Below are 12,236 nucleotides of genomic sequence, written 5' to 3' on the forward strand. Positions count from 1 at the left end.
AATCCATCAAGACTTTAAGACCATTATGCCTTTTCTAATTCTCTCTAATTTGAGAGAAGATACAGACAAAATCTGTTTCAAGTATTCCTGTCAGATAACCATACTTTCTTAGATAATGCAATTATATTTGCTTATTTGCATTGCAAGAAATCCTCTTCCTGCAAAATTAGCACATATCTACTTAAAGATGCCATAATTTTATTTTTCTTTGGAAACTAAAATACAATTTAACATATCTGCTTTCTTTTTTGGGGGGGAAGGGAGAAAGGAGAAGGAGGATAGTTCACCTCATCACATGGTGCTGATGGCAATTAAAGCTTAATTTTTCTGGTACCATCTGTGGATGTGTATGCATGTGCATACAAGCATTTATTTATTTATTTTTTTGAATAATTTCCTCCCTTTCCTTATGTTTGATTGTTGTTTGAACAACTCCCGATACCATCTCTGAACTTTCTTCCACATATAAAAGTGCTAACTGTAACACTGCTGTGATGTAAAATTAGAAAGTAATATTATATCCTTTCACCAATTCAGTAAATTCAAAAGGTGTTTTGTAACAAAAAGAAGGGGAAATGCAAAATCACACTGTAATGATACATGTGAGACAGAATCCATCTTCAGCTTCATTTCAATAGTTCTTGTAACTATAAAATAGGGCATCTGCAGAAAAGCACATTGTTAATGTAAGGTGGAAACATCTTTCTTTGGATTTGTTAAACTGCTTGTGTTTTGGACAATTAATATGCCTTGATTAATTTCCTCTTTTAACATTATTACTCTTGTGGAAGACAGGGTCTAATCCACAATAATTTTTGAAGCCTTCAGTACAATTAACAGCTCAATAGCTGATTGTCTTGCTGTTTTCTGGTGAGAGTCAATAACGTCTTTCCTCACTGAGTCTTCCATACAAGATGGTTGTCTCCTGTTGCATTTACACAAGGATATGCAGATTTCTTTCCTCCAAGGGTAGTTCAAGCAAGCTGTCAAACACTACACAAAACCATTTTTGTTCTTTTTCATTATACCCTTCGAACTTGCACATGGAAGGCTGAGGAAAACTGGCATTTGTACTTGTTTTGGAGCTAACTATCCTTTCTGGAAACACTATGAACATCACAATGGGTAAGAATTTCTGTTTGTATGCTATAAATTCTTTCCCAAATAGGGGACAGCTGGACAGTTTAGGCCACCAGGTACAGAGTGGTTTGCCTAGAAAGATCCTATAACATGTTGTTTCACTGTGAAACATTTAATTAGACTGGTACTGGTATGGCAAATTTGTTCACTGTTTAGTTGGATAAAGGAATAAGACAAGAAGATAAAGTAAAAATAGATTCAAACAGTTGAGGGCAACACACTGCCTGTTACCTAAACCAACAGGTAAAATGCCAGCAGTAAGAGAAAGAGTTAAAGTTGCTTGCTACTACCTGAAAACAGTAACAAGTAAATTTGTCAATGAAGTCAGAAAAATCTAAGCAGACCACTACAGACTTTTTCAGGGGGATAGGGTGGGGGGAGGAGCTGGTTTACAATACAGGTGGTCACACATTGGAAACAGATTGCCAATTAAGGTAGCAGAATCTCTGTTCAAAACCGGGTATCATCCTGAGTAGCCTAATCTAACCTTAAGGTTAGAGCTAATTTCTAAACTGGCCCTGCTTTCAAGGCAAGGAGCTACACCAGAAAACCTCCAGAGGTACCTTCCAACCTAAATTATACTATGATCTGCTGCTATAGGGTCATAAGATGTAGGCAATTCCAAGCCAGAAATGAAGATGGCTACATAAAAGCATTGAAATCACTGAAAAAAGGAACAGCCCATACCTATCCATATGGAGATATGGTATGTTTTACTAAGAAGAATTTATCTTAAATATAATTCAAGATCAACGTTTCACAATACAGGCTCATACAAAGATATTAATTCTGAATATGTCTTAATGGTTATTTGTTTATTTACACACCTGTCACAAATCACAACTCTAATGGACAAACAGAAATGCAAATTTAAGTATCACAAAGTTCTGGAAACCTAACAGGAAATGAGACTAAAGCATGGCATCAACAATTTTATGCAAAGAAGACAAAATCCACCTGGATGATTGCTGCTGATTCCCATTAATCATATAATTGTCATACTTTTTCATTTAACATTTGAGTACAGTGTAAAAAAAACCCCTGAAGCCTATGACATCAATAAAGAAAGTAAATATAAAAAATTATATATATATATATATTCAGCCTCACTCAAAGACAGTCAACTTTTCTTTCCTTTGTCTTACTGAGGGTATCTTGTTTTGCAGAATTTAATCTTAAAGGGGAGAACCTTTTATACTTACTAATCTTCTTAGAGATCAATACATCTGTTCTGGGAATACATGTTGACTTTATAATTTGTAAAAATATATAATGGGTGTCCACTACAGAAGGAATGGAGAGGACATGAAAGAAGAAAGCAGAAAATTGCATTTCCCAGAGAAATCATGTGTTATCTCATGTCACTGAGTTAGCCCATTTGATCAGAATGGGGATTCTGCACCCCTGCCCCATAACTGATGCTGAAAAAAGAAGCACAGTTAAATGAGAACGATGGATAACAAACACCACTTGTGTCTTTCCGTCCAAAAAAAAAAAAAAAAAAAAAGTATTTAAAAAAAGAACATTACTTAAGTTTCAACTCTCTTGGCAGGGGACAAAATTCCATTCTGATTAAGAGTCTTCCTCTGTCCATTTGTTGAATTTCTGCTCAAATGTCTACACAGAGAAAGAAGTCCTTTATAAGAACATACCATGCAATGTCACTAATTTAATTATCATACTTGTTGAAAAATGTTACTTCTGTCATCTAAAACCTGGATTTTTTTGTTTTGTTTTGTTTCAAGAATTCAGAGAGGCTGCAAGAAGCATACTCTATGATTGGAGACAGAGCCAAACAAAACCAAAACAATTTCAGCTTTCAAATAAGTATCTTTAGAAAGTCATGTGTCAATGAAAAGTGGAAGAATTGCACTGAAATTAGCCTTGCAGTCTAGTACAAAATGAACACAACGATCAAAATGAGGATTGCAAGTGAATGATTCCCACATTTTTATATTGATCCATAGGCCATCACCTTTCATTTTCCTCAAGCCTTCTCTTTACTCCAATCGTTACCTCCTTGTCCCTATCCCTCTTCTTTTTCTGTCTTGATTTTCTGATACTATTCTCTCTTGTACTTCTTTGCCAGTGACTCATTAAGCCCAGGATCAACTGTCGTGCCCCAACCTCATGTGCTCACATAAATTTTCCTTTCCTTTCTGTGTCTGCTTCCTCCTTGTTCTCTGTCATCAAATCCAGAAGACTGAAGTCCAATCAGCTGGTAGTCCTCACTCACTGGTTGGGACCCAGCACAGTAAAACATAGAACACATGGAGTCAATGATAGCATAAATATAAAGGCAGAATTAGTTATTCACTGAATAAGTACAAAGCAATCTTATGCACCTGTATGTACTTTTTTCTTATTTTAAACGCAATTTATATTCTTCACTATATATATATATATATATATATGTGTGTGTGTATCAGAAAGGAGTTACATAAAAGGACCTGCCTAAACAACAGAAATAGGCTACTTAGAAAGTATAGTACCTACATCAACAATCAGGAAGTCCAGCCAGCACCAAGCATTAGTGAAATAAGTTTGAAAACCATAGGCAACCCATTTTAGCACCATTTCCAGAATAAAGACGTAAGTGAAGATTTTATCAGCATATTCCAGTATGATTTTTATAGTTTTGCGCTGTTCAATATATATATCTTCAAAAGCCTGTGAAGAATGGGTTACATATGTCAGATATTCATAGGTCTTTGCAAACTACAAATTAAGCCAAAAGAACTTAATTTAAAATGGCAAAATAAAATCAATTTCAACTTGAGATGTTTTACCTTGAAAAGCCAGCATGAGCAGAGATTGCAATTGCATTCTTTCAGTTTTAGATTTTATCATTGCCTGATAATGGAACTACAACATCATAACTGAAGTTGCCAAAAAGGTTTTCAGAAATTTCAATAATAGTCAACAGAGAATTACAATTTATCAATCTGAAAAGCCCAGTCAGGCTCAGTCAGAAGACAGTCTCCCGATTAAAAAAATTCAACTACCAAAAGAGAATAATGAGCTACAGCAACCAAATACTACATTGCTGCTGATCGTTGCTGAATTCCAATATTGGGTGTTGGTGGCAAGGTTTTAGTAGCAGGAGGCTGCAGGGGTGGCCACTGTGCCAGCTCCACAATGGACGCACTCCAGGAAGCGGCTGAGCCCGTCAGTGAAGTTGGTGGTGCCTCCATGAAAATATATTTAAGGAAGGGCAAAACACCACATGACAGTATGAGGACTGAATTAAAACAGTGAGAGAAACTACCCTGCAAACAGCAAGGTCAGAGAAGGAAGGGACATGGTACTTCAGGTGCAGGAGCAGAGATACTGACAGTATATACCAAATCCTACGTCAATCAACAACCAAAAAGAACCCTATATTTATTATCTGTGTGAAAGACTAAATGTCACTAAGAATAGTATAAAGGAATTCAAGGATTCCTATGTAACAGTCTAGAAATACTGAAACTAAAACTACAGCAAAAAATTAACTGAGAACATGATAAATTTAGTATTTCTACTGCTTCTGGGGACAATTTTAAAGTAGAATAATTGTTCCAGTTATTGCATACAATTCATTTTGTATGATTTTTCTAATTTCTTAAGATTTTTATCTTAATCCTTTCCATAAGCACCCTCACACACACATATCAACTTGTATTCACCAATAATTCATCTGCAGAATTTGACAGCATAATTTTAATGACATTTTATATGCACTACCCAAAATATTCTGGGAATTTGGTTCCAAGCACTTTTTCAAGACAACTTTTTTTCTTAATGAACACAGATGTGTTATAATGCTCTCTCTGATAGTATATGGGTACTGTTTCTACAGGTGCAAGCTTTACTTACTAGAGCACCACTACTGAGAAGAATCATGAAGACAATGAATGTTTCAAACCAGTTGTGTTCTACTATCTTGTAGCAGGTTTTTCGAAGGTTCCACCAGATTCTTCCTTTTGTGCTTTCCATACTGCCTTTACAGCATTTAAACTTTTGTATACAGCCTAATAATAAAAACAATGTCAAACTGTTATACGGTTGAATTTTCATAATCCTGAAAAAGAATAATCACTCTTAAATAGCTCCTGTTTCATGAGGTGCAAATTACTTCAATTTACACTTCAAATTACTAGTGCTACTTAGAGCATCCTTACCTTCTCGATTTGATAGTCTGGATATAGGAAGATTTGCATGTACACAATTTTTTCTACTACCCTGATACTACATCAAATAATAAAAAATAGTCATAGACTAGAATAAAAAAAAGAGTCATCTGAGCAAGCTAGTTTTCATTTATAAACAGATTTTTGACAATTCTTTTTCACTTATATACAGATAATCAAAGAACATGTGAATTGTCAGGGAATAGAAACAAAGAGCATAAACACATAGCAACTTTCACATAAACTAGTTCAAGAGTACAGCAGCTTCTCTTAAAAATAGTTTTGACTCTCAGCTAAGGTTCAGATAAATCACACAGACATAAACGCTCTTTATTATACTGAGGAATGATCTCTGCTTCAAGGGCTGACTAAGTATACCTCTTTCATGACAAACAACTCATTTAACTGGAGATTGTGAGAGCTTTTGCATGTGGTACAGATTTGTGGCAACCATCCACAGAATCCTGCCTCACCTTGGAGAGGTCTGTCCCTTATCACAGGCCTCGAGGCACAGTTTTCAATGAATCTCAGTATCTGCCTGGCTAATAGCAGTCTCCTCATTTCTTTAAAAATGATTAATTACATAGAAACATAACCAGGTTTAAACGATTTAAATGGGTCCCAAAGGCTGTATTCTAGTTTTCCTGTGAGTGTTGTTAAGTTCATATGTTACAAGTAAGTTACTCTGTATTTCATCAGCTCAGATAAAACAGCTACCAATGTGAAGAACATTATTTACCTTACCTTCAAGTACTCAAAATTTCTACATTATGGAAAAATTAATCTTATGCCTTAGGATTGATAGACGTCACATAATATAAGGATACAGAAGAACTGTAATATTAATGTGAAATTATGTCAGAAATGTAGGGGTTTTTTTAATCAAGAGCTTGATATATTCAATACAGTCCAACATTCCAAAACAATTTTGTTTTTTTAAAGTTTGGTGAAATAATATTTCAAAGGACAAGAGTCCTAGCCTAAGTCAAAGGTGTCTTCATAACAGTAAATCAAAAAGCAAGGATAGGATAGGAGAGTAAATCCTGGAACATATTTTGTGTTGAATTATTTTAATCCTGATTTAAAAGGAAGGTGAAATCTCTAATATCACAAAAATGGGAAATACATTCCTATACAGTACATTTTAGTAGTCCCCTAAAAGACAGCTACACAGAACTAAAATAAACCAAAACTTCTACAGACATGCAAGATTTCTTTACTTGAACAAAAACAGAAGATCTCATTCAGCTGTTGCATCCCACATTATATTTACACACCCCCTTCCCTCATTAATGGTGTAATGTCAATATAATATCTCTATTGTTTAAGTCAAATTTTCCAAGATCTGAATCATCCATCTGGATTGCTTTTGAGCATTATGAAGGGACCATGTGTAATGACAAGATCCTGGTTTAAATTTCTCAGTGGTGTAGGGTTTAGTCTTGCAGATTTCACAAATGAGGATGGCTTTGCTGAGAATCAAGTCTGTAGAACTGTGATCAGTATTTATTTTAAAATATTATAAATTATCACATACACACACATTTAACTTTGCATTACACAAATGGCTCCATGGACTTCAGTACAACTATCTACAACCAGCAAAATTAATCATATCATAAGACATGACAAACAAGGATATGAGACTGCTGTAACAAATAGCTTCCTTGAACTGCTAATGCTTGTTGCAATCAACCAAAATGTAATTGTTAACCCCAAATTTTATTTCCATACCTTCTGTAAAACATGCCTGGAGCTCTGATGTTTTTTCTGGTTCAGTTTCAGCTTTTTCTTCTCCAAAAAGAGCTAAATTAACTGTACTTCCTTCAGATGAGCTAGAAAAATTTAGCTTCTGAAAATAAAATTCAGTAACAGTTATGCTTTACTACTATTTACATTTTTAGAATTGTAAATAACTTTAAGCATGCAACACTGTGTGCAAGTAATAACAACAGTATCGGTCACCAGAAATACACACAAACATCCACATATAGCAGTCAATGCTGTTGAAATGTGCATAAACCATCTGCTTTCTCTCTGAAGATTGCAAGGCATATCATGTCATCTTTCATGGAATTTCAGAATTTCTGGTCTAAAAATAGTACAGCGTTATCATTCATCAAAGTACCAAGTAAATTTTCTGATACATATTTTATTTATTTTGTTTTCTACCGTTATTTTCGTACTACAATTTATCTTGCTACATTTTAAACTAGTACCGTTTCTACTGTATGCTTTAAGATGATGTATGTCGGTAGCTACTTTCATTAGAGTAGCCTCTTCAACCTGAAGACAGTAAATCCTGACATCAAAAGATTCAAATTATGAACTGTCAGGGTAAGCTGTCCAAGTGAGAAAATGTAGCAGATTTTTAAGGGCTGATTTTAATTCATAATATAAAAACAATGGAAATTAATTATCAGTTCTTTTTCACTGGCATGTTAAACATCAGCATGATGCAAGCTAACCAATTCTGGCATATATGACAATTTATAATATAATTTGGTTACCTTTTACAGCAGATTAAATTTAGTTATTTTTAATTTTAAGATCATTCTTATGATCTACATGGGAAAATGCTGAAGTAAAATCAGGATTAACATGAAACCTTTTTTTCAGATGTGAATTTGAACATCACCCTCAATGCATTCATAAAAACAAATTAAGCAACATATGAACCCCTTTTATGTTTTTTCATCATCAGTATACTGATAAATTTCAAAAAAAGTATTATAAATACATTTCAACTGGCATTAAATTGCATTCTTTATTGCCAATGCACATATGTATTACATTGTGCATTCTGAAACTACCCATTACTTTGGTACACACACCTGTACAGTTAACACCCAGAAACAAAGGATGTTCTTGTTTTAATAATTACAATTATATAAATCACATTAGCATGAAAAAAATTAATAATAAAAGAATAAGACTTAATTTATATTTTATTTTGTAATCCGCATGTGTATTGGAAAGATCCATAATCTGGATATTTTAAAGGAAGATGCGGTGTCCTGTACATTTAATCTGAGTATGAGAGTACCAAACTAAGTCAAAGTAGTTTTGGTCACAGCATTCTCTGACATTTTACAATGTTATTACCAAGAAGTATATAGTATCAGTAATGAATTCACACAACTAAATGGTCCTTAGGGAATGATGTAAGCACACTTTGTAAAAGCGCATCAGTTTTGTAAAATTAACACCATTTTCATTAATTTAGCTAGACTTGCATGATTAAGAGAGGTTTAAGATATTAAAGTGGACAAGTTACAGGCACTATCCAAACTATATTTATACCTCAATCACAAAATGTGAAAGTACAAAATTATTTTAGGTATTAAGCAATTTTTTTTTTTTGCTATGTTTGTGAAAGAAGACAGAGACAATTTAATAAGAAAAAGTAACACAGTGTTCTGCATTAACTTTTATTAAAAATGATTCAGTAATATTGCCTACTTTGCTGTTACTTTAGAAATTATTATCTGCAATAGAACCCCAAAATACTCATATTTAATGTAAACACCTCTTTTTATTTTAGTAGCATTAATTTTAAAATATCAATATTCACAGCAACACACCAAACATCTTTTCCTATCACTAATTCTGTTGAACCTGAGGATAGCAATATATAGCTCTATCTTTTTATTATTATGCTGCTTTCATCATTCCATGACATAGCATACATATTGCAAAATGTTACAGCAGTGGTGGGTAAACTGAAATAATGAACTGAATTACAAATCAAATTACTATTTTTTTTTTCTTTTTAAGAGTAAGGAAGTTTTGTGTCATATCACTAATAAAAATTAAAAGCAACATGAAGTACTCTGGGTCATTTGAACTATAAGCTACTTAGTACACTGTTTGAGCAGATGGTATGAATTCAACTGAAAGAACACAGATTTTTATGAAATAACAACATTAAAAGATGAACAACCATAAATGGAAAAGGAAGTGGAAAGAATTTGTTTAGAATGCAAAACTATATATGTCGCTTAATATATGGTGGAACAATCAGAGATTAGAGAAGTTTTTTATTTTAAGTTAAGAAAGGCAATTTTCTTGACTTTAGAAATCAATTTAAGAAGCTCAATGAACTATTTTGATATAAAGGACAGTTAGCCTGGTTCCCTCTTTCTTCCAAGGACAGTGTAGGATATAATCCTGCACTTGAAGAGTTACAGATTTAAACATTAGTTCTCTTTTTCATGTGGGGTGCTCATATTTTTCACTAAGATGAAGGTATTGAACAACCAAAAAACCAGACAGTAAAAAGCAATATGCAAGAGCTTCCTGTTCTGATTTAAAATTCAGTTAGTTTCTTCACTATGTACAATGTTCACAAAGATCTAACTGATTTTGTGAATCACACCAGGAAGAGGAGTTTTAGGAAAGACACAAATGTTCATCCTTCACCTTTCAGGGCACTTAGTTGCTGTTCAAAGATTACCAAACCAAGGTAAGAAGGCCTCATTTTATATACACTAAACACTGGATTGGATGGCTCAAATCACATACTCAGAAATTTATTAGCTGCCTTGATGTTTGCAAATCAGAAAAAAAAAAAAAATTGTTAGAGAAAATTCCCTCAATATAATACCTTTTTTTTGTTTTCCTTTTCACTGCTGGCAGTGAAAAGCTATTCAGATTTTGAATACATTAACTTTTCAATACAAATATCTACTGTAAGGTTATAAGGTCAAAATTTGGAGCTCATGATCTTTCTTTTTTTCTGAAGGAGTCAAGGTATGATGGCACAAATACTTTAAAGAATAATGTTACTACTACAGATTGTCCCACTGAAGTCACTTGTGATTTCTTGAGGTAATTCATAAAGCTAATCATTAGTAAGCATCACCTTAAAAATACTAAATGAATGTACACAAAATTTCAGATAATTGCTTTAAAGGAAACTTTGTAATAAGTGCTAATAATAAGTAGGTCACTGATTATTCACATCGTGTAACCTACTGTGCATTCAACTTAAGTCATTCACATTTTGATATTGAAATAGTAAAGGAAAATATGATATGTTTCCCAGCCTCCAAAGCAAAGAACATACCAGCAATACAGCTGTTAATAAAAGGAATAGAGAAACACTGTCTTGCGTAATTTTTTTAAAAAAAAAACAAAAACAAAAACCCCAACAACAGAAACCAAAACAAACCCAAAGGAATGCTGTGCTGCATATTCTCATCTTCTCATTTACCAAGGATCTTTCTTTTTTTTTCTTTTTCTTTTTTTTTTTTTTTTAATAATTTAAGTAGACTGAGACTTTTTGTATTGGAGAAGGAGATTAAGAACTGAAGTAAAATGTGGAAGACAGTTGTTGACAACAGTGCTTGGAGAGTATGTTCAGGAACCTCTTAGAAAAGAGGATCTGAAAATATTACTATGACTACATAGAAATGCAACGGAAAACCTTAGTGCACCTGAGTTATACCACTTATATTCCATTAGTTGAATACTCTCCTGCTTAATCAGATCTATTTTCAGCAGGAAATACTTCTTCAATAAAAACAATCTCATTTTTCCATTTAGTCCAAACTGATAATTAAACAACAAAAAGGACACAAATCACATTATTTGTAATCATCTTTACTACATCAGCTTGACTTATTACTGAGTATGGTACTCTGCAGCATCAGCTGGTAAAGTCACTTTTATTGAGATCTTTTTATTTATCTTTTCCTGAAAGAATAAAAGTATGTCTATAAATAAAGCTTGCAATTTACCCTTTAAAGAAACCAAATGTATTACCCATAGAAAATATTTAGGTTTTTTTCACCAAACTAAACCCAAAACCTACCTCTCCTAATCTTAGGGGAAAAAAAAAAAAAAGGCATGTATATCTATTAAATTTTTAAAAAGCATCACCTTTTTTTAATGCAGAAAGGTTACAGTAAACAAAGTAATTCAAGTTTTCAAATTATTACAAGGCCTTGGTTTAATATTTTGCATGCTCTTTTACACCTGTCCAAGATTCATGACAGCAGAAGTCCAAAGAAGGAGCAGCATCACATAAACAGTATCCATCAAATCAGAACCATCCCCCCATACTTAGCACCCAGGAGGATGGGATACTACCAACATTCTAATCTCCCCTACTCAAGTGCCTTTTCTAAAATGCTTTGTTAAAACCCTTAGAAAGATACTTTTCCATTGCATCTCTTTCTGAATAGCTTACGGGTCCCCTGGGCACAAAAGTGAGATCCGAAATATTTCCAATATATAATACAGTGCAAAAGAAAACATGAAAGATAATGCAGGATTCCATAACAAAACCACGTGAACAGAATTTGTATTTGGAAAAGGAATACCTCAGTGACCCCTAAATGGCAAGGAGCAGAACTGCCCAACTATTGAGACAGGATCATCAGGAATAAGAAACACACAGCTTGGTAATTTGTTTTACAGTTCTGGACTTCCTGAGTTTACACATCCAGGAGGGTACTACTTCCTATTCTGTCTTTTTAACAATTGTCTTAACTTCAGCTTTATCCTGGATTTTCCTAATATTTGTATTTCTTTCTTGATTACAATTCCTAATTTATATCGTTTTAAAACACTCAGATTTATTTAGACACTTAGAATCCGACATAGAATTTTTGCTTGAAATTATGTTTTACATCTGTCTTTCTAAAAATAAAGCAACTGGATTAAGTTCATAAAGAAACAATTAGTGATAATGAAGAGCAAAACTGATATAAATGATTCCCTAACTTCCAATCTCGCAGACATACACAGACTTCATGAGTAGAATATAAGTAAATTATTCCATCCATATTGAGAAGGACTATGCATATGTATACAAAAAGGTTATGTTTGATTGTTCACAGGTGTGTATCTTTCATCCTATATTTTAGCTTCTCTTATATGAGAAAGCTGTAATGTAAATTATAAAAACATTATGAACAA

General features: G+C 33.3%; 1 protein-coding gene across 1 annotated transcript in view; it reads right to left on the reverse strand.

Moving 5' to 3' along the window:
* Positions 1–12,236, reverse strand: part of LOC141962302 (sodium channel protein type 2 subunit alpha-like) — a 76,492-nt gene that overhangs the window by 11,532 nt on the left and 52,724 nt on the right. Inside the window, exons 18-20 of the mRNA XM_074910268.1 lie at positions 7,047–7,164; positions 4,999–5,153; positions 3,637–3,810 (exon numbers count right to left, since the gene is read on the reverse strand). Of these exons, the coding sequence (XP_074766369.1) occupies positions 3,637–3,810; positions 4,999–5,153; positions 7,047–7,164 (447 nt within the window). The remainder of the gene's footprint in view (positions 1–3,636; positions 3,811–4,998; positions 5,154–7,046; positions 7,165–12,236) is intronic.

The sequence above is a fragment of the Athene noctua genome, chromosome 7 (genome assembly GCF_965140245.1).
Source record: "Athene noctua chromosome 7, bAthNoc1.hap1.1, whole genome shotgun sequence".
Lineage (NCBI taxonomy): Eukaryota > Metazoa > Chordata > Aves > Strigiformes > Strigidae > Athene > Athene noctua.